Source organism: Pan paniscus, chromosome 3 (assembly GCF_029289425.2).
Source record: "Pan paniscus chromosome 3, NHGRI_mPanPan1-v2.0_pri, whole genome shotgun sequence".
Classification (NCBI taxonomy): Eukaryota; Metazoa; Chordata; class Mammalia; order Primates; family Hominidae; genus Pan; species Pan paniscus.
In genome coordinates this window covers 73,274,737-73,301,907 of record NC_073252.2, presented here as the reverse complement: position 1 = coordinate 73,301,907, position 27,171 = coordinate 73,274,737, and the positions used below count along the sequence as shown (strand labels likewise).

Genomic DNA, 27,171 nt, shown 5'->3' with positions numbered 1-27,171 from the left:
TTTAAATGTGATTTTTATGAGAAAATTATGTTTCCAGAATTTAGGGGTATCATTATAAAAAGATACACTTCCATGCTTGTTTTTTACTTACGTTTTTTAATTCTTGGGCTTTAGAGGATGATAATGATCAATAAATGGTAGTCCTAAACTTGTTACCATGTTCTTCTAGGATCTTTTTGCCTTTTCTTTTTTTTTTTCTTTAGATACTTCTTAGAAGTTGAAGTCTTTTTGCTGTTTTCACTTAAACTTCTCTCTTGCTGGCAGTTTCTAAAGAACTGACTCTAAGGGAAAATTTCTGAAATTATGTGTCTTCAGGATTGTATCTCTTTTGAATGTTTGGGTCATTTGGAAAATATGTAGATCAGTTTGGAAAATTTATATGGGAAAAATATTTCTTTCTCTTAGGATGGGACTGAGGAAGACCCACAGGCAGAACTGGCCATCATTCATGGTCAGATGGCTTATATTCTGCAGCTTCAGGGTCGAACAGAGGAGGCTTTGCAACTTTACAATCAAATAATAAAACTAAAGTGAGTTATTAAAAGGAAGTGTCTTTTATAGGGGATGGGGTTCTTTTTAAAGGTTTGTTTGGTTTTGACTGTTGCTTGTTGTTCACAGACCAACAGATGTGGGATTACTAGCTGTAATTGCAAATAACATCATTACCATTAACAAGGTATGGAGTATTTGTGCTTTCCATAGATATATTTTACCCTGAAAGCTCATCACCCTAGTTTTAGTTTTGTTCTAGGATAGACTAAGTGTTCTTTTTAACATGATGAAAAAAGTCCAGTTGTAGCAAAATCACAATGGATAGTATTACTTAACTCTCCTAATGATAATGATGCTGCAAGGTATACTCAAGTAATAAAACCTTTTGTAGTAGACCCTAGACTTTAAGATCCTCCCCTTTTCCCAGCATCTAATAGTATAGAGACTCTCTGTTTGTAAGAGATATAAATTATTGGGGCTTTTAAACTTTTAAGTATACGCATGTTTTATATGATTTCTTCATCTATGGAATCTGAATGTGAAAGTGTTCTTTATATAATTTTTTCTCGGGTTTTCTTTTTTTAGGGGGTATGGACAGGTGCTCTTTCTTCTCCCCCACACCCCATCCCATGTAAAATACTATAAATATATATATAAGCACTCTTAACTTAGAGTACTGTACTAATGTCATTAGCCACCATTAGGAACACTCTTTTTTGTTTTGTTTTTTTTGAGACCAAGTCTCGCTCTGTCGCCCGGACTGGAGTGCAGTGACACGATCTCGGCTCACTGCAACCTCCGCCTCCCGCGTTCACGCCATTCTCCTGCCTCAGCCTCCCAAGTAGCTGGGACTACAGGCACCCGCCACCATGCCTGTCTAATTTTTCGTATTTTTAGTAGAGACGGGGTTTCACCATGTTAGCCAGGATGTTCTCATTCTCCTGACCTCGTGGTCCGCCCACCTCAGCCTCCCAAAGTGCTGGGATTACAGGCGTGAGCCACCGTGCCCGGCCAGGAACACTCTAATGGAAAAAGCTTTATTTTTCTTTCTTTCTTTCTTTTTTTTTTTTTTTTTTTGAGACTGTCACCCAGGCTGGAGGGCAGTGGTGCAGACATGACTCACTATAGCCCCAGACAGTCCTCCCAAGTAGCTGGGACCACAGGCACACACCACCATGCCCGGCTAATTTAAAAAAAAAAAATTTGTAGAGACAGAGTCTTGCCATGTTGCCCAGGCTGGTCTTTAAACTCCTGGGCTCAACAAATCCTCCTGCCTCAGCCTCCCAAATTGCTGGGATTCCAGGGGTGAGCCACCACACCCAGCCTGGAAAAACATTTCAAGGTCACATTTGAAATCCAAGTCAGTGGAAAGTAAGAAAAGTAACATTTGAACATACAATTTATCTTGATATACCATGTGATTTTTCAAGTACCACCTTATTTCTTCCTCTCAATAATCTTTTTAGGTGGTAGTCCTTATCTCTGTAGGAGTATAATCTGAGACTAAAAGTAGTTAAGTAATTTGTATAAGGTCATAGCCTACTTCATAAGAGGAAAAACTTGGATTCAGATTCTAGTTTCTGACTTCAAAGCTTTCCCCTTCTACTACTTAGTGGTTCTTCTCTCCTGTGGCAGAAATGTAGTATATCCTTGGATGTAGATAATGGCATTAAAAGGGGTAGTAATCATGGGAGGTTGCTGTTGGCCATTGGTATGGTATAGATTTCCAAACATTGATACTAGCCTTTGAATCTTGGCAAAAATATATACCTGCCTATGTTTATGAATTTTGAAATGCTTGTCAGGACAAATTTTTTTTTCCCCCAAGATGGAGTCTCTGTTGCCCAGGCTGGAGTGCAGTGGCACAATCTCGGCTTACTGCAGCCTCCACCTCCCGGGTTCAAGTGATTCTCATGCCTCAGCCACCCGAGTAGCTGGGACTACAGTCACGTGCCACCACACCCGGCTAATTTTTGTATTTTTAGTAGAGATGGGGTTTCACCATGTTGGGCAGGCTGGTCTCAAACTCCTGATCTCAAGTGATCCTCCTGCCTCAGCCTCCCAAAGTGTTGGGATTATAGGCATGAGCCACCACACCCAGCCAGGACAAATTCTTTTTATCTGACATACATAATTGTAGGGGAAGAGAGCATGTGAGATACTAAAGATCTCAGTCTGAACATAACTTATACACTGAACTTTCTTTAGTCAGTGGGTATTTCTGACTTTTTCAAAATAGTACTGGATGCAATAGGTAATGAAAAATACAAAGCATCATCACATAGTTTAAAATCTCTTTCTGGTGTTGAAAAAAATTGTTCATGTTTAAATTTTTTGTCCGTATACTTTATATATTTAATACTACATTTGGTGAACAGAAGGATCTCTGGTTTGGCAAGTTTGAGCTGACCCTTGAAGGAGGACTGTGGTTTGAAGGTTAAGCAACAGCACAAAAAAAAGTACATATGAAGAAATATTTATGATTTGTAGGGGAAAAGTGAGAAAACAGAAGAGGGTATGTATTTGCTGGATAGTTTAAAAAGTAGATTAGATTGAACTATATCAGGGCCTTGGAAATCAAGTTTAAGAAAAGTCTGGCAGTGACGTGCACAATTAATTGAAGTATTAAAATTGCGACATGAGAGAACCAGCTAGAAAATACGGTTTCTTTAGGATTGATTTATATGAAAGGCAGTTTCTTGCTGTACATTAAAGTAGTTTCAAATTGGTTTGGAGCTCGACAGTAAGAAAAAGTAGAATTTATTTTAGATTTTTTCGCTTCCTTTTTGTCTTTAAACTGGTAGAAGACCTGGTTTAAAAAAGCACAGTGGTATCATGTATTTGCAAGTAAATACATCGTTTTACAAAGCTAGAGTATTGTGCACATAGTAGATACTCAGATGCTCAGTTTGTGCTTCTCAGGATGCAATCAGTGTGACTTAGTTTTCTCCCTTTTTTTGGAGATGTATGTGACTTTCAATAATTCTTAATAGGACTTTCTTTGGGTAGATAACACTGTGCCCCCACATGGGAATTTTAGAAATTGAGCTTCTTTATGCTTTTGCTTGGCTAAGAAGAAGGGGCTTTAGGAAAGGAAAAACAGTAGATATGTTACATGAGTATTTTCTGCTAAAAAAAAATGGGTTCAAAAGTGGTACAGATATGTTTCTGAGGTTTCATGATTGCCTTACAGAGTCACTACAGGCATACCTCATTTTATTGTGCTTTACTTTATTACACTTTGTAAGTTTTTCACATATTGAAGGTTTGTGGCAACTCTGTGTTGAGCATATCTGTTGGCTCCTTTTTTTTTTTTTTTTTTTTTTTTTTTTTTTTTTTTAAGATGGAGTCTTGCTCTCTTGCCCAGGCTGGAGTGCAGTGGTGGGATCTCAGCTCACTGCAACCTCCCAGGTTCAAGCAGTGCTCCTGCCTCAGCCTTCCGAGTAGCTGGGACTAGCGTGTGCCACCACACCCAGCTAATTTTTGTATTTTTAGTAGAGATGGGGGTTTCACCATGTTGGCCAGGCTGGTCCCGAACTCCTGGCCTCAGGTGATCCACCCACCTCTGCCTTCCAAAGTGCTGGGATTACAGGCGTGAGCCACTGTGCCTGGCCATGGTGGTATCATTTTTTAAACAGCATGTGTCCATTTCATATCTCTGTATCAGTATTTTTTAGCATTGAAGTATTTTTAAATAAAGGTATATACTGGGCCGGGCACAGTGGCTCACGCCTGTAATCCCAGGACTTTGGGAGGCCTAGGTGGGCGAATCACGAGGTCAGGAGATCGAGACCATCCTGGCTAACACGGTGAAACCCCATCTCTACTAAAAATACAAAAAAAAAAAAAATTAGCCAGGCATGGTGGCGGGCACCTGTAGTCCCAGCTACTCGGGAGACTGAGGCAGGAGAATGGCGTGAACCCGTGAGGCGGAGCTGGTAGTGAGCTGAGACTGTGCCACTGCTCTCCAGCCTGGGTGACAGAGCGAGACTCCGTCTCAAAAAAAAAAAGGTATGTACTTGTTTTCAGACATAATGCTGTTGCACACTTAATAGACAACAATATAGTGTAAACATAGCTTTTATATGCACTGGGAAACCCAAAAATTTGTGACTCCTTCTATTGTAATATTTGCTTTATCGTGGTAGTCTGGAACCAAACATGAAATATCTCCAAGATATTTCTGTATTTTGAAGAGGAGTGAGTTACTTTTTATTTATCATCTAAATTCTAGAGGGCATAGCTTGTAGAAATTGCCAAGTTAGGTATTTTTGTAGTCCTAATACACTGCAATTTGTGCTGTCCCTTTTTTTCCTTCAAAAAGCTCAAAACAAGCAATTAATAGTGGAAAAATAAAACAAATCTTGTTCTCCATTTCTTTAAAGCAGTTCACTTGTTAAGCCTTTTTATACCTAGGAAGCCTCCTTTGAGAAGGCTTTAAAAGGAGTGGGGGTAGATTCTGGGATAACTATATGTACATGAGTAGATTTGAATTGCAGAGATTCAAAAAGAGTAGATTTGAATTACTTCTGTGAATCAAGATAAATTTATATGCATCTTATTAGCTTAGGCACCCCAATCAGGTAGATAGATTCAAGCTCTCCTGCTGTATCTATATAAAGTTAATAGAAAAAGGAATAAGTTGAAATCTGAGATTCTGTTAATGGTGGATAAACTTTTCTTTGTTAGGACCAAAATGTCTTTGACTCCAAGAAGAAAGTGAAATTAACCAGTGCGGAAGGAGTAGAGTTTAAGCTTTCCAAGAAACAACTACAAGCTATAGAATTTAACAAAGCTTTACTTGCTATGTACACAAACCAGGTGGGTAATTACCTTTGGTGTCATGGCTAAACCTTTTGTAATATGGTATATGAGGAGTAATAGGGCTATTAGTCTAATCTGTTTATAGTTTTTGTTTGTATTTTGTCTTCAACTCATAAATATATTTTTTTGCCTTCCTCAAAATATTATATATATTATTGGCTGGGCACAATGGCTCATGCCTGTAATCCTAGCACTTTGGGAGGTTGAAGTGGGCGGAATGCCGGAGTTCAAGAGTTCGAGACCAGCCTGAGCAACATGGGGAAACCCTGTCTCTACATGGTGGTGTATGCCTGTAGTCCCAGCTACTCTGGAGACTGAGGCACAAGAATTGTTTGCAGTGAGCTGAGATTGTGCCACTTCACTCCAGCCTGGGCAACAGAGAGAGACTGTCTCCAAAAAGAAAAAAAAAAAAGAAAGAATGTTATGTGTCATAGATTTTATTTATTAAACAAGTAATTTGCCCAATTTCTTATAAGGGTGTAGGGTTGACACCTTTTAAGGGGAAGAAAACAGTATTCACACCTTTAAATGAGATAACTTTCTCATTACCTTATTTCTAATCTGAATTAAGATAAAATCATCAAAGATGCTAGCCATGATTATAGATTTAAGACCCATCTTTCATTTTTGCTGTGTATAATCACATCAAGTTATAAATGTTAAGGAAGTCAATTCTAACTCCAGTAAGCATTCTAATTCTAATTTTATACTGTTTTAGAGCAGAAGTTTTAGTGAGAGACAGAGAAGCAGTAATTTTTTTTTTTTTTTTTTGAGATGGAGTCTCGCTCTGTCGCCCAGGCTGGAGTGCAGTGGTGCCATCTCGGCTCACTGCAACCTCTGCCTCCTGGGTTCACGCTATTCTCCTGCCTCACCCTCCCGAGTAGCTGGGACTACAGGCGCCCAGCACCACGCCTGGCTAATTTACTTGTATTTTTAGTAGAGACGGGGTTTCACCATGTTAGCCAGGATGGTCTTGATCTCCTGACCTCGTGATCTGCCCACCTCGGCCTCTCAAAGTCCTGGGATTACAGGCATGAGCCATCACGCCCGGCCGAGAGGCAGTAATGTTTTTATTATTTAGAACTGAGTCAAGTTATTCTTAATAATGTAGCAAAAAATACATATATGCATTTTGTTGTTTTTGAAGAAAATGCTTATATTTGATGTGTTTGATTTTTTTAAACAGTTCTAGAATTTAGGCATCCAAGTGAATGTTTAGAATTTCTCCTTTACTAAAGACTCTTAGAGCTCATAGATTAAATTCAATAAATGGAAACCATTTTCTTACAAGAAAAAATTGAGAATAGATACTGTAAACTGATTCTCTTACCCTAGGCAGTTCTTTGGTTAATATTTGTTTCAACTGATTTTCCCATGTTTCTTTTCTTTCTGGTCATTTAGTGTTTAATTTCATTAACCAGTTTATTTTTCTTGTGGGGGTTGGATATCTTCTAGGCTGAACAATGCCGCAAAATATCTGCCAGTTTACAGTCCCAAAGTCCCGAGCATCTCTTACCTGTGTTAATCCAAGCTGCCCAGCTCTGCCGTGAAAAGCAGCACACAAAAGCAATAGAGCTGCTTCAGGTAAAATAATTACTTGAATGAGGTGTCAGACATTTGCAGCTTTGTTTCATTTTCATTGTGTTGTAATAACCTACTAGCATGTAAATTTAATGGGAAAACTAATCAGAAATGTACCACTACACAAATTTCATTGTCATTTTAGTTAACTCTTGGGTTACAGAGCTTTATATAAATTTCTTTGTGTTATATAAATTTCTATAATGTAAATATTTGTTATAAATGCTGAAGAATGCTGTTTTGTTTGGAGATCTGTTTAACCTGAGTTAGGGGATCGTTTAGGCATGTATAATTCCAGAACATACTTAACCTCTTTTGCAATAATCTGATCTCCAGTGAGTTCTACTCCAGAACCTCAATTATGGAGATACTGACTTTGTTTTTATCAACCCAAACCAGCTATTATATTGCATATTTAAATTTCTTGAATATAAACTACATTGGAAAGTTGGATAGGTACAATTAGGATCATCCTGACAGACAAAATTGCCTAACAGGGACACTCAGTGAAGAGACACCGCCCCTTCTCTCCCCACAGCAAAAAAAAAAAAAAAAAAAAAAAAAATCTATTTAGTAATCTTTATTATAGTTGACCCTTTGTATTCTTGAGTTTTGCATCCAAGAATTCAACCAGCCATGGATTAAAAACATTTTGTGGGGGTCGCCAGGCGTAGTGGCTTATGTCTGTAATCCCAGCACTTTGGGAGGCCCAATCAGGCAGATCATCTGAGGTCAGGAGTTCAAGACCAGCCTGGCCAACATGTTGAAACCCCATCTCTACTAAAAATACAAAAAATTAGCCTGGCATGGTGGCGCATTCCTGTAATTCCAACTACTTGGGAGGCTGAGGCAGGAGAATCACTTGAACCTGGCAGGCGGAGGTTGCAGTGAGCTGAGATCACGCCACTGCGCTCCAGCCTGGGTGACAGAGCAAGACTCCGCCTCAGAAAAAAAAAGCACATTTTGAGGTTGGAAATGTATGACTGCCTCTGTACTGAACATATACAAACTTTAAAAATCATTACTCCCTAGATAATATAACAACTATACACATAGGATTTACATTGTATTAGGTATTATAAGTAATCTAGCAATGATTTAAAATGTATAGGAGCATGTATGTAGGTTATACACAAATACTATACTTTTATATAAGAGACTTGAGCATCCTTGGGTTTTGGAATCGGGGGTGGTTCTGGAAGTAATACCCTGTGGCTGAGGGATGATGGATTTCTCTGTTAGTGACTTACAGAAAACTTGACATCACTGCACTTACTTTTAGAGCATACCTTTAAGAAAAAAAGTGAGTGTTGAATAAAAATTTCCCCAAGTTAAGATTTTGACCTGCAGCCAGAAGTTTAATGTTTTAAAACTGGATTTAAAATCTTATGTAGCTAAGTAATTGTAATGTATACAATTAGTTGTGTAAATTAAATGTGATTTTTTTCCCCAAACTAAAAAAATTTAGGAATTTTCAGATCAGCATCCAGAAAATGCAGCTGAAATTAAGCTGACCATGGCACAGTTGAAAATTTCTCAAGGTATTATGGTTTTCATCATGATTAAAATATTTTAATGAAAACATGTTCGGAATGATTAAGCAGTTGTGAACTATGTGATTTTAAGGTTTTTTGTGTAATAGTAAAGCATAATAATTACTGTTTCAAACATGCAGCTAGATTGTATGATCTCCAACAGATTTAGTAGTGAGGTAGTTGCCCCTTTTCGTGGATTATTCCTAAATTATTAGAATGATTCTTAATCTATGCCTTGAAAGTTCTGAAGCAAAGGATTCCTCTCTTCCAAAAGACCATACATACTACTCAAATTGCCTGAGTATGTCACATGCAGAAATGCTTATGTCCGTCACTTGGTAATATTTGTACGACTACTTTGCATCATCGTTTTCAGAATTTCTTAGCTTGGCCCTTCATCCTTACTTCATTTTACACTTTGCCACCTATGTCTTTGGGCTTGGGGAAAGGTAATAGAATTTAACGAGAACTGATGTGTTTGAATCTTAAAACTGCCAATGTTTTTGTCTGTGGTTTTCATCTAACTTTGAATATCTAGAGCCATGTTGCCCAGTTTGGTAGTCACTAGCCACATACAGCTATTTTAAGTTTAAATTAGTTAAATGAAATTTTAAATTCAGTTCTTTGATTATGCTAGCCACATCTTAGAAGCTTAGTAGCTATATGCAGCCATTGGCTACAATATTGGACAGCACAGATATAGGACATTTATATCATCACAAAAAGTTCTGTCGAACAGCTCTGGTATAAAATGTGGATTTTCAATGGGGGTGACAATTCTTCACAAAAATCTTAAATATTACAGTGGCTGAAATGAAAATTTTATGAGTTGAAGGAGGGGAGTTGGCAGTTAGGGAAAAAATGTTTAAAATGTCCTTAGTAGGGCAATAATGAAAATAAGGTTGAGACACACTGCTGATCTCCCTCTTATCCAATTCTCACATTTCTTTGCTTTCCTTGTCTCTTTTTCCTTCTCCTCAGCCCTGTCTTCTCTTCCTTGCCCTTTACTTGATCTTTCCTCCTATGTTTAGTTTATTTTTTCAAGGATTATTTATTATCTTGAAATTACTGACAGTCTGTCATGGTTTTTTGTTTGTTTTTAAAGACTGGGAATTTTGAGTTATTGAGGTTTGCAATGAATACAAAATCAGAATTTAACACCATAGGAAATTTCCCATTGCACTCATGTCTACAGTAACATATTTCAAGGCCTTTAGGGAAGGACCCCCACCTTCAAGTTACAGCCCAAAAAAGAAGAAATAGAACTCAACAGACTGGGAGCTGGGAGACTTCTTTTCTGGTAGCAGCTCTGCCATTAACTTTCTTTGTGAGCTTAAGCAAGGTATATTATTTCTTTAGAACTCAATTTCCTTATCTCTAAATGAACAGAGTTCACCATCCCCAAGACCCCAAAGTTTATATGTTTAGCGATGTTACAAAACATGAGTTATGGTTGCTTTCCTAAGGAAAAGTAGTGGGAGGAAGTAAAATTTCTTGTATTTTTTTTTTCATAATATGTGTTCTTCTATGTAATGCTGATTTTGTTTATTCTCCTAAGGTAATATTTCTAAAGCATGTCTAATATTGAGAAGCATAGAGGAGTTAAAGCATAAACCAGGCATGGTGAGTTTAAAAAATTACAAAATTGAAAAGTAGTTGAATTGATAATTTGTATGTCTAATGTGTATTCACTTTATTTATATGTCGAATGTGTATTCACTTTAAGGTAGGAGTAGTAATTATAATAGTAATAGTTGTCTGGTATAAATTTAATTTCATTCTCTGCTCTGGTATTGGTTTCTTATTCAGTCAAATGTGCCAGGCACTATTTAGGCCTTATAGTATCACTGAAAACCAACCTCAAATAATCTCAGATCTGTATAGGAATTTCTTAGCCTATATCATTTTCGTCAGTGTGATTTCTTTAAATTAGAACAATTTCATAATTGTGGCCAAGAAATTTAGTTTTTGGTTTTCTGATTATTCAAATATTGCAGGTTTCAATCATTAATACAGCTGTGAAAGCATCTTTTCCATAGTAGAAACTAATTCTGTAGTGGTAGTATGTGCATCTTTTGGACAGCGGCTGTTTTATTCATGTTTGCATTCTCTAACATGGCCTCTGTGCAGTTGGCACTCAGTAAATGTAATATGGTAGTGCTTTCCCTTAAAGATTCATATTTTAAGGATCGTGCTATAATTACTTAACCTTAGAGTCAAATACAGTATATGACTGAAAATAAAATGTTTCTAATATTTAATATATGACCACCTTTTACCTTTCAAGGAATGTATCCATTTCATTTAGGTTGCTGACTTTATTGGCATAAAAGTTCTTCATTTTATTTCTTTATTGTCCTTTTAATATCTATAGAACCTCTCTCATTCCTGATATTGGTTATTCATGTCTTTTTTTCTTTTTCCCTCTGATTAGCCTGTCCAGAGGTTTATCAGTTTTACTGATTGTTCTTAAAGATCCAGCTTTTTGTTTGTTTCCTTTCTATCCTCATCTCCTACTGCTCAGCATCCCCCTCCCCCTCCACTCCAGCTATGTAGGCCTCCTTCCTGTCCCTCAGCCACACTAGGCACCCTTTTTACTGGCTTCAAACAGCTCATGCCACATGGGATTCATCATGAGAGTTCAGCCACTCTATGTATGCCTCACTGATCATACACTTAAATGTCCAGCAGTGTCTTATTGTAGAAACATTTCTAAGGGCTTATTCTCAACTTCCGTACTTACCAAACCATTTGTGAACTGGCACTGCTTTAAAGGAAAGTTTTATTTTACAGATATCTACCTTCATATTTGGAAAACACGGTTGTTCATGGTATTTCTAGAAGTAAAGTTACTATGTTCTCTAAAGGGAGTAGCTTTTATGATAAATCAGGTATTAGCGGAGAGCCTTTATTTGCTATTTCTTCAGCGTTTTTTATTTTCAAAAGCGGTATTCTGGGAGTGAAGGGGGAGTTCACTAATTTATACCTTTGGCTGTGTAGGTATCTGCATTAGTTACCATGTATAGCCATGAAGAAGATATTGATAGTGCCATTGAGGTCTTCACACAAGCTATCCAGTGGTATCAAAACCATCAGGTAAATAAATGGAGTAAAATGTTATGAGAGCATGTTTTTACATAAAAATAAAGATGTAGTAGTGAAAAAATTCAGGCAAACAAGTATTACACGTCACTATTTTAAAAGTGGAATACTATTTAGATTATCAAATGCATTTTTTTAGTATACCAGATCCAAATTAAGTTATTAGAAATAAGCAATGGCTGCAAAATAGAAAAATAGCACATTTATATTTATTGAAGCTCCTTGCTGTATGTGTACATGCATTTGTGTATGTAATCTCAAGAAATAATAATAGTACATGATTGCATATTTAAGAGATCGTCTTAAATAGCTAGAGAGCCCATGGGTGGTAGTAATTAGTACAACAGTAATACATGGAATAGTTGTTTATCATGTCTCTATCTAGTAGGAATATCTTAATTTCCAGTATGGATCTCTGTATGGGCAGTATCCAACTTAAAATTATACATACGCTGTGCAGGTGGCATTTATACTGTTAGTACTGTTAGCAGTGGAGGGGTATCAGTGCTCTGGGAAAGTATTATATTAAATTAATGTTTGAGAACTATGGTGGCATATCTTTAAGATTTGATTATTATAGGGGAATGTTTCCAGTTGTAGACAATAGATATAGGTTGTTTTCCAGATTCATCAATTGGTGATTACTTGTACAATTAATAATTTGTCCACCTGCTTTCCTCTACATGTGTGGATGATTTTGTTGTTTCAGGCATTCAGTGAAACTTAAGATGAGGGATCTAATGCATAGGTGTATTTCTTAAAGGTCTAATGAATATAACTGCATGCACTTGCTAGATATTTAACTTGAAACTTTTTTTTTCTTTTTATTGAAACTGTAGCCAAAATCTCCTGCTCATTTGTCCTTGATAAGAGAAGCTGCAAACTTCAAACTCAAATATGGGCGGAAGAAGGAGGCAATTAGTGACCTACAACAGCTGTGGAAGTAAGCTCTGAAACGTGGAGTTGTAGAAATAACACATTTATTGCTGCTACTTGATATGAGGGAGTTACTTGTTTATATTACTTTCTCCAGTTTTATAAACAGTTCAATAATTTTCTTATTTCTTCTTTTAGACAAAATCCAAAAGATATTCACACCCTGGCACAGCTTATTTCTGCTTACTCACTTGTAGATCCAGAGAAAGCCAAAGCGTATCCTTTTGATTGTTATTCCTTACAGCTCCTCAGTAGCACAATAGATCTCTTCTGATATCTGTGTTTTGACCAGAGCTTTTTCAATTGTAAACTGCAACTACCAAATCCTCCTTTTAACTAGTAAAACCAAAAAATGAGAATTTATTGATCAGTGTGATTGAAAAATGTGGCGATAGATCCAACTTAGGGTTCAGTTTCATCCAGAAGCAAAAATGAAGTCAAAAGGGTATGGCCTCTTTTCCTCCAGGTTCAAGATCAGCAGCAAGGTAAAGAAAAAGCATATTTTATGTGGGTACTTTTGCATGATTCTGAAATGTTATTTTCGGATTCAACTACTTAGGTCACTTGCTTATCTCAAATAGTTACCTGATAAGCAAATTTGGTGCCCTTATTGAACTTGGATCACATGTGCTACTCTAAATCAGAGTGTGTTCCCAAAACTGAGGTGGGTTGGTGGATGCTAAGCAGTCACAAGTCATAAACTTGATAGTTGTTTTGGAATGGAGTTTGTATTAAGCCACCACCTTGCTCCACATCACTGTGTTAAGGAATAGAGAATTAGATTATGACTCCTCATGTTCTCCTTTCAGAATACTGTATGTACTATATAATTGATATGACTTGTTATTGTATAGAAGATTTAGGAACATTTTTTGCTTTTGTTGAAGGTCATCAAGAAAAGACAGTCTTCCAGTGTCAATAGATACATTGGCAAACATATATATCTATATAAATGTGTGTGTTTGTGTATATTATGTTCCTGAACTCCTGTTCTATCACAGTCTTAGTAAACACTTGCCATCGTCAGATAGTATGTCTCTAAAAGTAGATGTTGAGGCTCTTGAAAATTCTGCTGGTGCTACGTACATTCGGAAGAAGGGTGGAAAAGTTACTGGAGATAGTCAACCAAAGGAACAAGGGTAATATTTTTCATCGTAACGTTCTCTAATGCTGATTTTAAATTAGACAAGGAATAAAAAATACATTCTCATAGAAATTTCATGTGAATAAAGTTCTAGTTCTCTTTGTTCCTTTTCCATTTCTTTCACTGTGCCCAGCTCTTTGTCCTTATTTCCTTCCCTTTTCCCTCAGCCCAAAATTAACCTCTGGTATTAATTTAATCTATTATTCCAGAAGTTTTTCTTTGTGTTTACACACACACATGGTTTACAAATATTTTCTTTAAATTGGTTTATTTATTACTATTTTTTGTTTGTTTGTTGAGACAGAGTCTTGCTCTGTCTCCCAGGCTGGAGTACAGTGGCACAGTCTTGGCTCAGTGCAGCCTCCGCCTCCCGGGTTCAAGCAATTCTGCCTCAGCCTCCCGAGTAGCTGGGACTACAGGCTAATTTTTGTACATTTAGTAGAGACAGGGTTTCACCCTTTTGACCAGGTTCGTCTTGAACTCCTGACCTCAAGTGATCTGCCCACCTCGGCCTCCCAAAGTGCTGGGCACCACGCCCAGTTATTTTTTACAGAAGGAGGATTGTATTGTACTTAGTGTTTCCCAACTTACTTTTATTTAATGAGTTTTAGAGATCTTTCCACGTACAAAAATGTGGACCTATTTCATCCTTTTTATGCATAACACTCCATAGGCTGGATGTGCCTTCCTTTACCTTTCAGTTATTGTTGTACATTTAGTACATCATTTAGTATATGATTTCTTTTGCTGATTTGAAGAAAAGGTTAGTCGGCTTCATCTACTTAAAAGAAGTCAGATTTTGACTTGTTTCTTCCATCGTCATCTTAAAAATATAGTTAGCAGAGACCTACAGTAAAATGTTTTAAGATTTTACTTTTGACTCAGGATGAATAGAGCATGGAAAAGATAAAACATTTCCTTAGCTTTGTGACTTTTATAAGTTTTTGCTACTTTCCTTTTTTGAATGCCTTTTGAAATCTAAATTTTTCCCTAACTTAAAAAAAACTCAGCAACAATGACTGATTTCTTTCTAACAAACTCCGCATTTCATAAAAAGCATTGTTGTTCTCATAATAACTTCCAAAACTTTTAATAAGGAATTGGAGTCTCAAAGAGGTTACATTGTTCTGAATTCCATTTCATCTTACAATTATAAATTCAGTCTGGGTTCTTAAATGGATTTTCAATTAAGTATGTTTACTATTTTTTTTCTTCACCAAACAGGGTTGAGTAACTACTAAGAACACGCAGTTCCTTCTTTAGCCTGGCATAGTGGCTCTGTGTTCCAGTTACTGGGAGGCTGAGGCGGGATGATTGCCTGAGCCCAGGAGTTTGAGGCTTCAGTGAGCAGTGATTGCATCACTGCACCCCAGCCTGAGTGACAGAGCAAGACCCCCATCTCTAAAAATAATAAGTTTTTAAAAGTTTTTTTTAAATAATCTTTGTTTCTTTTGTTTGTTTGTTTTCTTTTTTGAGACGGAGTCTTGCTCTGTTGCCCAGGCTGGAGTGCAGTGACTCAATCTCGGCTCACTGCAACCTCCGCCTCCTGGGTTCGAGCGATTCTCCTGCCTCAGCCTCCTGAGTAGCTGGGACTACAGGTGCCTGCAATCACGCCTGGCTAATTTTTGTATTTTTAGTAGACAGGGTTTCACCATGTCGATCAGGCTGGTCTTGAACTCCTGACCTCAGGTGATCCACCCACCTCAGCCTCCCAAAGTGCTGGGATTACAGGCGTGAGCCACCAAGCCTGGCTTCTTTCTCTTTTTTCTTAGACAATCATTAAGATATACATTGACTTTTTAAGCTTTTAAGTTTCAGCACAGTATTTTCATTATGCATTATTAATGCTCTTTATTTTATCTTATTAGAAGTTAGTATTTTGTTATACTAACTTGGATGCAAAGGTTTAGTTTCCTTTAACAATACAGTATGTGATAGGTTTATGCTAGGTGTTGACCAGAAAATAAATCATGGTACTTGCTCTCAAAAGAACTTGAGCCCTGACATGGTGGTGGCTCATGCCTGTAATCCCAGCACTTTGGGAGGCCAAGGCAGGCGGATTACTTGAGGTCATGAGTTCGAAACCAGCCTGGACAACATGGTGAAACCCCCATCTCTACTAAAAATACAAAAATTAGCCGGGCGTAGTGACACATGTCTATAATCCCAGCTATTTGGGAGGCTGAGGCAGGAGAATCACTTGAACCCAGGAGGTGGAGGTTGCAGTGAGCCAAGATCTCACCACTGCACTCCAGCCTGGGTGACAGAATGAGACTCTGTCTAAAAAAAAGGAACTTGAATCTAGCAGAAGGAAATATATTTAAACAGTAATTGCAATAAAGATTGCACCTGTTGTGATTGTACAGGGCATAGAGGAGTACACCGGAGGGAATAGTCACTTCTTCCTGAGGACAGTGGGAAGTTAGGAAAGGCTTCATGGAGAAGATGATTGTGTTGACTCTGAGGAAGATGAGGACGAGGTAGGCAAAGGGTGAGCTAAGGCAGAGAAATAAGAAATAGCAGAGAACCCTTGGGAAATTTTAATATGGCTGTGGAGTATAATTTGTAGGGAGACAATTTAGAATACTATTGCACACTCTGGGTAAGAGATGAAACACTCAAGTAAGATACAGTATGTTGCATTTCTTATTTGGGGTATCCTGAGAGAACTTTCACAATTGAATGACTTGTAGAATGAATTTTTGGTAGGAATTGTTGTCTCATCTTTTTAGTTCACTGTTTCATATTTCTCGAGTTATATCACATAAGAATATATAGAGAGATGTATTTTTATGTTTTTCTCTTTTCACTAGAGCTTTCAGAATGCTTTTTTTTTTTTTTTTTTTGAGACGGAGTCTTGCTCCATCGCTCAGGCTGGAGTGCAGTGGCACAGTCTCACTCACTGCAGCCTCTGCCTCCCTGGTTCAAGTGATTCTCCTGCCTCAGCCTCCCAAGTAGCTGAGATTACAGGCACGCACTGCCACACCCAACTAATTTTTGTATTTTTAGTAGAGACGGGGTTTTACTATGTTGTCCAGGCTGGTCTGCAACTCCTGACCTCAGGTGATCCACCTGCCTTGGCCTCCCATCGTGCTGAGATTACAGACGTGAGCCACTGTTCCCAGCCACTTTCAGAATGCTTGACAATTATTTTGAAGTGTTAATTTTTATGCCCTTTTTAGTGCCTTTTTTGGTCAATGTACTTAATATAGATTTTACTTACATAAAAAAATTAATAAACTCACAGGTTTAAAATACAAAAGATAAAAAAGTGTAAGAGTAAGTAAAAAGTCTTCCATCTGTGTCTACCCACCTCCCTCCCAGGGCCATAACCAATGTAACTTGTTTTGAATCTCCTTCCAGAGATATTCTTTGCATGTATCTTACCTACACATGTTCTTCTGGCAAAAAATTTATTCTCTAAAGTCTTGCCAAACATAGAGTAACTTACCAAGGGATTCTAGGTAGTCATGCTTGTGCAAATTACTTTTTACATAGACTTAATGTGTGCCACTGAAAAACTTTTTTCAGTGTAAACAGAATCTGTTTTCGAATTGTCACCTCTGTTTTCTAAACTACTTTCCAAAAATTATAGTATCTGAAGCTTAATTGACTTTAACCTGAATCAAATGTTAACTAATTTGTTAGCTTTGGTAAGCTGATACCAAGTCTTAAACCATGTTTATGATAAGTGCCCAACTAACTCTTATAGAGCACTTACTTAATGCTCTATAAATATTTTATCACAAAGACGGTAATGATTTTTTTTTCTCTTTGTAGACAGGGAGATTTGAAAAAGAAGAAAAAGAAAAAGAAGGGTAAGGCATTAAAAAAGTCTTTATAAATTTTCTCCAAAATAAATGTTTGATTTTAGCCCTATATAGAAATATTTGGACATAAATATACTGCGCTCTCTTGTATCTTTGAAAACTTTTTATCTTGACTATAGCTAACATTTAATTTTATTCTATTACTTTAAAGATCGCAATTCACTAGTTTGCCTAAATTCAAATCGTTGCTCCCTCTTTTACTCTGTGACTGTGCACAGGCTATTTAATATACCTGCCAGAGTTTTTCATATGTAAAATGGAATATGATAGTATATATCTTGTAGTATTAAATCAGATACTACATGTAAAGTTCTTAGAGTGGTGCCTGGCACAAAAGTAAGCACTTACACATTTTGATGTTTCTGCTACACATAACTACAAAATTCCATCAAACTAGCTTAAGAAAATTTACTGTTTATAAAGTTGGCAGTCTAGAGGAATGTTAGCATCAAGGTTGGTTGACTCAGTATTTTTACCTCTTTGTTCTGCTCTCCACAAAACAGAATCCCATTAGAGTCATATGATGTATATTGTAAACAGTCAGGGCCACATACTTGTCATTTATATCCATCACAACAAAGAAGCCCTCTCCAGACTTGGCAAGTATTTCTCATTAATCTGATTGGGCCAAGCAGGTCAGTGTCCAGCCTTGAATTATTAACCAGGGAAATAATGTGCATTGATTGGCTTGGAGTGTGGCTTTAATCTCTGGAAAAATTGGGTGGCATTACCGTGCTTGATTTTACCTAGTCAGATGTTATCCTTGGAGCCACCCAAGTTCCTGAGGTTTTGAGGAATCTATCATATAAATCAGGTTATTTCTTGATTTTGCTCTCTGCCGTCTTAGGATACAGGTTTCCCAAGGCTTAGCTCAGTTTATTATTACTCCTCCATCTGTTTTCCAGCTACCAAAATTTTATTGACAATATCTTTTCTTCTGTCTTCCTTTAATGTGTTTTATTACCATTTTAGTGGAGTTTGAGGAAGGTACACAAGCTAATGTTTGTATCCATTTCACTATCTTTAACTGGAAGTCTTATTGGTTCTTTTGTCACAGTACTTCAAAATTGGCAAACATTTAATATTTGTTTTGTGCATTAGTAATACTGCAAGGAAACAGCTGATGACTGTAGGTGGTAATAACCTAAAATTTTACTTTCTTTTCTATTTTTATAGTTTCCAGATGAATATTTTTTTAAATTTACAAGTGATATATGCTCATTCTAAAAACAAAGGTAGTTGTTATCTATCATTATAGAATGGCCTAAAGAGTGTAAAATTCCCTGCCCAAAATTCATGCTCCCGGCTGGGCATGGTGGCTCACGCCTGTAATCCCAGCACTTTGGGAGGCCAAGGTGGGTGGATCATTTGAGGTCAGGAGTTCGAGACCAGCCTGGCCAACCTGGTGAAACCCCATCTCTACTACAAATATAAAAATTAGCCGAGCAGTACTCATGCGTGCCTGTAATCCCAGCTACTCGGGAGGCTGAGGCAGGAGAATCGCCTGAACCCGGGAGGCCAAGGTTGCAGTGAGTTGAGATTGCGTCACGGCACTCCAGCCTGGTGACAGAGTGAGATCCTCTCCCTGCCCCCCAAAAAAAGCATGCTCCCAGAGACAATTACTTAACTTTTTTATGTGTGTATATATGTATATACAGAATCAAACATATCATTAGGTACTCAAAGTTTTTATAAAATTGTTTTGAACATAATATAATTTGTTTGTTTTAATCTTCTACTTTAGACTGAATTGTGAAGAACATTTTTCCAAATTAATAGATGCCCTTCACTTTATTTATTTTTTATTTTATTTTATTTATTTATTTATTTTTGAGACAGCGTCTTGCTCTGTTGCCCAGGCTGGAGTGCAGTGGCGCTATCTCGGCTCACTGCAAGCTCCACCTCCCAGGTTCATGCCATTCTCCTGCCTCAGCCTCCCAAGTAGCTGGGACTGCAGGCGTACCCCACCACGCCCAGCTAATTTTTTGTATTTTTAGTAGAGACGGGGTTTCACCATGTTAGCCAGGATGGTCTCGATCTCCTCACCTCGTGATCTGCCCACCTCGGCCTCCCAAAGTGCTGGGATTACAGGCGTGAGCCACTGCGCCCGGCCTGCACTTCAGTTTTTAACCAATTGAATAGCTTGCTATAGTGTGGGCATATTATAATGTAATCATCTTCATTGATAGATATTTAAGTTATTTTGCCATCTTAAAGAATATCAGCCCACCCATACCTTGCCCTATCCATCTTTAAAAAAAAAGAAAAGGAGTATCACCGAGAATATTCTGTTCTTAACTTTGTATCTCTTGGGTTTCTGCAGGATAAATTTCTAGAAGTCTATAAATTTCGAATGGTACTGCCAGATTAAATTGCTTTCCACAAAGGCTATATCAGTATACACTTCCCCTAGTATAGTGTTGGTGAGTGCTTCTCACCATTTCACCAACACTGGGTATTACTGCAAGTCTGATAGAGTTTTTTACCCTTCTCATTTTTAATTAGTGAGGGTGAACATCTGTTCAGAAGATGAATGACTTTCTCCTAGCCTACCTTAATTATAACTGAGTCCATTTTTCTTTGAGTGGTTTACATATTGATCAGCAAGAATTCTTTCTCTATTAAGGATTTTTTTCCACTCCTCTATTAGATAGTTTGTATTTTAAATTTTTTCTTAGAAATATATTTTTTACTAAAGATTTTAAAATTTTTTTATAGATGTATCTGTGAAGTCTTTTTCTTTATAGTCTCTGAATTTTTTTGTCATGCTGAGAAATAAGGCCTTTTCCCCCTTCAGTAAAATTCAACACCCCTTCATGCTAAAAACTCTCAATAAACTAGGTATTGATGGAATGTATCTCAAAATAATAATAACTATTTATGACAAGCCCACAGCCAATATCATACTGAATGAGCAAAAGCTGGAAGCATTCCCTTTGAAAACCGGCACAAGACAAGGATGCCCTCTCTCACCACTCCCATTCAACATAATATTGGAAGTTCTGGCCAGGGCAATCAGGCAAGAGAAAGAAATAAAGGATATTCAAACAAAAAGGAAGTCAGGTTGTCTCTGTTTGCAGATGACATGATTGTATATTTAGAAAACCCCATCGTCTCAGCCCAAAATCTCCTTAAGCTGATAAGCAACTTCAGCAAAGTCTCAGGACACAAAATCAATGTGCAAAAATCACAAGCTTTCCTGTACACCAATAGTAGACAAGCAGAGAGCCAAATCATGAGTGAACTCCCGTTCACAATTGCTACAAAAGAATAAAATACCTAGGAATACAACTAACAAGGGATGTGAAGGACCTCTTCAAGGAGAACTACAAACCACTGCTCAAGGAAATGAGAGAGGACACAAATGGAAGAACATTCCATGCTCATGGATAGGAAGAATCAATATCGTGAAAATGGCCATACTGCCTAAAGTAATTTATAGATTCAATGCTATCTCCATCAAGCTGCCATTGACTTTCTTCACAGAATTAGAAAAAAACTACTTTAAATTTCTATGGAACCAAAAAAGAACCCATATGGCCAAGACAGTCCTAAGCAAAGAGAACAAAGCTGGATGCATCATGCTACCTGACTTCAAACTATTGTTACAAGGCTACAGTAACCAAAACAGAATGGTACTGGTACCAAAACAGATCTGTAGACCAGTGGAACAGAATAGAGGCCTCAGAAATAACACCACACATCTACAACCATCTGATCTTTGACAAACCTGACAAAAGCAATGGGGAAAGGATTCTAGCCATATGCAGAAAACAAACTGGACCCCTTCCTTACACCTTATACAAAAATTAACTCAAGATGGATTAAAGACTTAAGCATAAGACCTAAAACCATAAAAACCCTAGAAGAAAACCTAGGCAATACCATTCAGGACATAGGCATGGGCAAGAACTTCATGACTAAAACCCCAAAAGCAATGGCAACAAAAGCCAAAACTGACAAATGGGATCTAATTAAACTAAAGAGCTTCTGCACAGCAAAAGAAGCTATCATCAGAGTAAACAGCCAACTTACAGAATGGGAGAAAATTTTTGCAATCCATCTGACAAAGGGCTAATATCCAGAATCAACAAAGAACTTCAACAAATTTACAAGAAAAAACCCCATCAAAAAGTGGGCAAAGGATATGAACAGACACTTCTCAAAACTGCCATTTATGTGGCCAAGAAACATGAAAAAAAGCTCATCATCACTGGTGATTAGAGAAATGCAAATCAAAACAACAATGGAATACCATCTCATACCAGTTAGAATGGCGATCATTAAAAAGTCAGGAAACAACAAATGCTGGAGAGGATGTGGAGAAATAGGAACACTTTAACATTGTTGGTGGGAGTGTAAATTAGTTTTGCCATTGTGGAAGACAGTGTGGCAATTCCTCAAGGACCTAGAACCAGAAATACCATTTAACCCAGCAGTCGCATTACTGGATATATACCCAAAGGATTATAAATCATTCTGCTATAAAGACACATGCACACTTATGTTTATTGCAGCAGTATTCACATTAGCAAAGATTGGAACCAACCCAAATGCCCATCAATGATAGAGTGGATAAAGAAGATGTGGCACATACACACCATCAATACTATGCAGCCATAAAAAACGATGAGTTCATATCCTTTGCAGGGACATGGATGAAGCTGGAAACCATCAGTCTCAGCAAACTAACACAGGAACAGAAAACCAAACACCGCGTGTTCTCACTCATAAGTGGGAGTTGAACAATGAGAACACATGGACACAGGGAGGGGAATATCACACACCAGGCCTGTCGGGGGGCGGTGGGAGGCTAGGGGAGGGATAGCATTGGGAGAAATACCTAATGTAGATGACGGGTTGATGGGTGCAGCAAACCACCATGGCACATGTATACCTATGTAACAAACCTGCACGTTCTGCGCATGTATCCCAGAACTTAAAGTATAATAATTTAAAAAAAAAAGACCATTTTGCCTGCTAGATTATACAAACTAAACTTTCTCAAATAAATTCATTTCCATTTTAATGTTATTTATTCCCAGGCTTAGAGACATCATTTAAACAAACTATCTTGAAAATATTATGACACATCTCTCATTTCTTTATAATCGTTATGCAGGAAAATTGCCTAAGAATTATGACCCAAAAGTTACCCCAGATCCAGAAAGATGGCTGCCAATGCGAGAACGTTCTTACTACCGGGGAAGAAAGAAGGGTAAAAAGAAGGATCAGATTGGAAAAGGGACCCAGGGAGCAACTGCAGGAGCTTCATCTGAACTGTAAGTTATTGCTCCACAATTGAGGGCACTTAGAACATACGTTGTTTCTAGATTGACTCGAGGCTATTAGTGAGAATTTGTTAATATAAAGTATGAGAAATGTGATGTATCTTTGATAAATGTTTATACTACACTTATGCAAATGAAAGAAAATATATTGCCTTTTTAGACTAGTTTTTCCTTTAGTTTTTACAATTCAGTCAAATAGTTTTAAGTATTTACAATATAATCAAATATATATTGTGAAATATATATAGTAAAAACTGTATTATAAAAACTAAAAAGTCTCAAGGCAACTAAATACACTGAGTCATTCAACTAAATAAATATCTAGATAAACAGATGTAAATAAATAATATGACTAGAAAGAAGTGTTAGAAGTATTAATACGTTTTACATGGTGGATGACAGGTTATTTTAAAAAATTTTTTCTGGCCGGGCGCAGTGGCTCACGCCTGTAATCCCAGCACTTTGGGAGGCCAAGGCAGGCAGATCATTTGAGGTTGCTAGTTCGAGAATAGCTTGGCCAATATGGTGAAACCCTGTCTCTACTAAAAATACAAAAATTAGCCGGGTGTGGTAGTGCGCACCTGTAATCCCAGCTACTCGGGTGGCTGAGGCAGGAGAATCACGTGAACCCAGAAGGATCACGTGAACCCAGGAGGTGGATGGAGGTTGCAGTGAGCTGAGATGGTGCCACTGCACTCCAGCCTGAGGGACAGAGCAAGACTCTGTCTCAAAAAAATAAAATTTTTTATTTTCTACGCTTTCTAAAACTTGGCATGTGTACCATGTTTTACTTTTCTTCAATAAAAACAGTGAAAATGTTATTCAAAAGAAAAGTCGATAGGGAGTTGGGGAGCTTACCTTAAAAGAAGTAGAAAATGTGTGGGAGATTGTTAAGTGTGATAAGTAAAACCCATGTACATACATTTTTATACTCTTCCTTTGTTGAATATATGAGTGACCAAAAATGATCTGATGATTTCAGGGATGCCAGTAAAACTGTGAGCAGCCCACCCACCTCCCCAAGACCTGGCAGTGCTGCAACAGTATCTGCCTCTACAAGTAACATCATACCCCCAAGACACCAGAAACCTGCAGGGGCTCCAGCAACAAAAAAGAAACAGCAACAGAAAAAGAAGAAAGGTGGAAAAGGTGGCTGGTGATGAGAATATTCTTGTTGCAGGCTGTTTTTAAACTAGTGTCAGTGACACTAGGAATATAATAAAGGTAACACAGCAAGAAGCACAGAACTACTCCCTCTTCATCTCCATATTTTCATAATTTCTTGTGTTTCAAATAGGGAAACATCTTCCTCAAAGTCTGCCTAGTGAGATATGGCCTACTGGTTGCCTCATAGCTTTGTACAGATTATGAGGACTGAAAATAATTGGGCATTTACCCATCTTGGTATCTGTTGTATCCTTTATCTGTGTGTGCTGATTCAATCTTTTTTCAGTTTCACATACCTTATCTAAGGTTTCCCAGGATTTAAACAGAAACTACTTCTGTGATTTCAGCTGGAGTCTGAAGATACTTGTTTCTGTTCAAGTCCCACTTTAAATTATGTCTTAGGAGACTGAAAGTGGAATCTTCTGAGCATTCCTAAATATCTGCTTAGAAATATCATGTGATAAAGAGGGACCTTCTTAATACACTGATGTTCTTCACTAAATGGATGGCCACAAGAAAAATAAAGTAAATGTCTTAAATAATTTAACCATAAATTTTCTGTCATGTGATACTGGAATATGGGATACTTTTCATGTTTATATATATATATAAACATGAAACATATATATATTATATATATATATATATATATATGGCTCCTTTGTGCCCCATGTCATTTTCAGATTATGGTAGCATGCTGATACAGCACCATGAAAGAACTCAAGGAAAATATATCAATGTAAGAAGTTCACTCTTAGACCTAGTGTTCTGAGGTCACATGGGTTTGGACTGTCTCAATCAGAAAGATTAATGACTGTTATCAAGAACATGAACATTGGCTTCCTCCATAGAGAAGAAATCAGTATCTGAGTTGCATACCAGGCAGTATTAAAATCTAACAGGTCTGTTTGGCCCATTGATAGATACTCAAATGGTGTCTCCTTCTGGTTATGGATTTTGACCATTGATTACCTTTCTCAATGTAATGAAGTATTTTACAGTCAATTTGTGGTGTAAATGTTGCTCTTGTCTTTCCTTGCTTACAAACTACTTTCACATTGAACAGCTGTGAGACAGACATATTGAGATGCCTGCCCTTGTTAGTATTCATTTTATGCTGCCCAAGATATCATTTAATTTAGACTTAACAAGTATTTCCTTGTGATTATATTACTCTGTCCTTGTTAATAAAGTGCTGCTGTGTTTGACTCTGAACATACTACCAAAACTTCTTCAAAGAGTTTTTTATGAAAGACTTTCCTCCTTTACAAGAAAGAAATGGGGTGCTGCCTTTCTGTTTAGTAAAAGCAGAATTTGCAGTGGCATCTAAAGAGATCTTTTTTAAATACAAATGATGTATTGTGGCATAATCCTTTTTTTGAGCTCTACAGAGAACAGTCTTTTGGTAATAGTGGCAGGTATTTATTCCTTCTGAATATATACCCCATTATAGGAATAACTGTTACTTATTTAGGATTCCATCATTGAAAATTTTGACCCAAGGCACAGCAGTGAAATTTATAGTTCTCAATTTAGTTGTCATTATTGACAGGCATTGGTATTATTAGTCATTGCTAAGCAACTGAAACTTCATCAGTTCAAATAAGTTTTAATTGTCAAATGAAGTATAAACACATGAACTTTCTAGAAATATTTCCTCTTTTGGATAGGTCTTTAACCAGTTCATATATATACTTTGTCAAATATATGGATGTGTATGTGTACATTTATAAGAACCAGTATGGATACATCCATTCACTGTGGTACATTTTAAAATAAAATATTTTAGCAGTGAATATGGATTAAGGTGTTTTGGGTGTTGGCATTTTATGGAGGACTTCCTGGTTAGTATAACCAAGAATTTTCTTTTAAGCTGAGTATCAAAATTGTGTGTACTGTCCCTCTTAGCAAACCCATAAAACTAATCTAATGGGATTGAGAGAACCCCGTGTAAACTTACTGAAAATTCATCTTGGTGTGTGTATAAACAGAAGTAAACCTTTGAAAAAGTCATTAAGCATAGCAATTCCAATGCTATTGGGAACAGCCAACCTTAAATATCATTGCATCACTCAAGCCTTCTGGAACCTGCTATTCATTGTTCCTTACAAGTCTATTTGAAACAGATACAATGAAGGAAAATAAGTTTATTACATTGAAAAATAATTGTGGCCGGGCACGGTGGCTCGCACCTGTAATCCCAGCACTTTGGGAGGCTGAGGCGGGCAGATCACCTCAGGTCAGAAGTTCGAGACCAGCCTGACCAACGTGGAGAAACCCCATCTCTACTAAAAATACAAAATTAGCCAGGCATGGTGGCTCATGCCTGTAATCCCAGCTACGTGCGAGGCTGAGCCAAGAGAATCGCTTGAACCTGGGAGGTAGAGGTTGCAGTGAGCTGAGATCGGACCACTGCACTCCAGCCTGGGCAACAAGAGTGAAACTCCGTCTCAAAAAATAATAATAATTGTGCTGGACGGGTGCGGTGGCTCATGCCTGTAATCCCAGCACTTTGGGAGGCCCAATCAGGCGGATTACCTGAAGTCAGGAGTTCGAGACCAGCCTGGCCAACATGGTGAAACCCCGTCTCTACTAAAAATACAAAAATTAGTTGGGCATGGTGGCACATGCCTGTAATCCCAGCTACTCGGGAGGCTGAGGCAGGAGAATTGCTTGAACCCGGGAGATGGAAGTTGCAGTGAGCCGAGATTGTGCCACTGCACTCTAGCCTGGCCGACAGAGCGAGACTGTCTCAAAAAATAAATTGTGCTAAACTGAAATATACTAAAGAGTTCAGTTTAGCAAGATAAAAGGAACCCTCCAGATATTTCTTAGCCAGTTTGAGAAACAATACCACCTTTGAAAAGCCCCTCGTGTGCCTTATTTACCATTTATTAGATAATTAGGAGTGACTAGACTATTTGGTTTTGGTTTTAATACTGAGCATTACTAGCAGCTGTGATCCTGGCAGGCTATCTCCGAATAATTTTTTTTAAAGTGAAATACAGGCCGGGCACGGCGGCTTATGCCTATAATCCCAGCACTTTGAGAGGCAGAGGCGGGGAGGATCACTTGAGGTCAGGAGTTTGAAACCAGTCTGGCCAACATGGTGAAACCCCGTCGCTACTAAAAATACAAAAATTAGCCGGGCGTGGTGGCCCACGCCTGTAATCCCAGCTACTTGGGAGTCTGAGGCAGGAGAATCGCTTGAATCCGGGAGGCGGAGGTTGCTGTGAGCTGAGATCGCACTACTGCACTCCAGCCTGGGT

At 37.7% G+C, this 27,171-nt stretch overlaps 1 protein-coding gene and 1 long non-coding RNA gene across 2 annotated transcripts in view; one reads left to right on the top strand and one right to left on the bottom strand.

The window, feature by feature from the left end:
• SRP72 (signal recognition particle 72) overlaps positions 1-25,704 on the top strand; it is a 36,385-nt gene extending 10,681 nt beyond the window's left edge. Inside the window, exons 7-19 of the mRNA XM_003806484.6 lie at positions 406-530; positions 619-676; positions 5,182-5,313; positions 6,772-6,900; positions 8,366-8,438; positions 9,991-10,055; positions 11,433-11,528; positions 12,374-12,477; positions 12,609-12,686; positions 13,472-13,609; positions 17,395-17,432; positions 22,567-22,726; positions 23,718-25,704. Of these exons, the coding sequence (XP_003806532.4) occupies positions 406-530; positions 619-676; positions 5,182-5,313; positions 6,772-6,900; positions 8,366-8,438; positions 9,991-10,055; positions 11,433-11,528; positions 12,374-12,477; positions 12,609-12,686; positions 13,472-13,609; positions 17,395-17,432; positions 22,567-22,726; positions 23,718-23,895 (1,374 nt within the window). The 3' untranslated portion in view covers positions 23,896-25,704. The remainder of the gene's footprint in view (positions 1-405; positions 531-618; positions 677-5,181; positions 5,314-6,771; positions 6,901-8,365; positions 8,439-9,990; positions 10,056-11,432; positions 11,529-12,373; positions 12,478-12,608; positions 12,687-13,471; positions 13,610-17,394; positions 17,433-22,566; positions 22,727-23,717) is intronic.
• The window catches only part of LOC134730276 (uncharacterized), an 83,007-nt gene that overhangs the window by 29,425 nt on the left and 26,411 nt on the right, over positions 1-27,171 (bottom strand). The gene's annotated exons all lie outside the window — the stretch shown is intronic.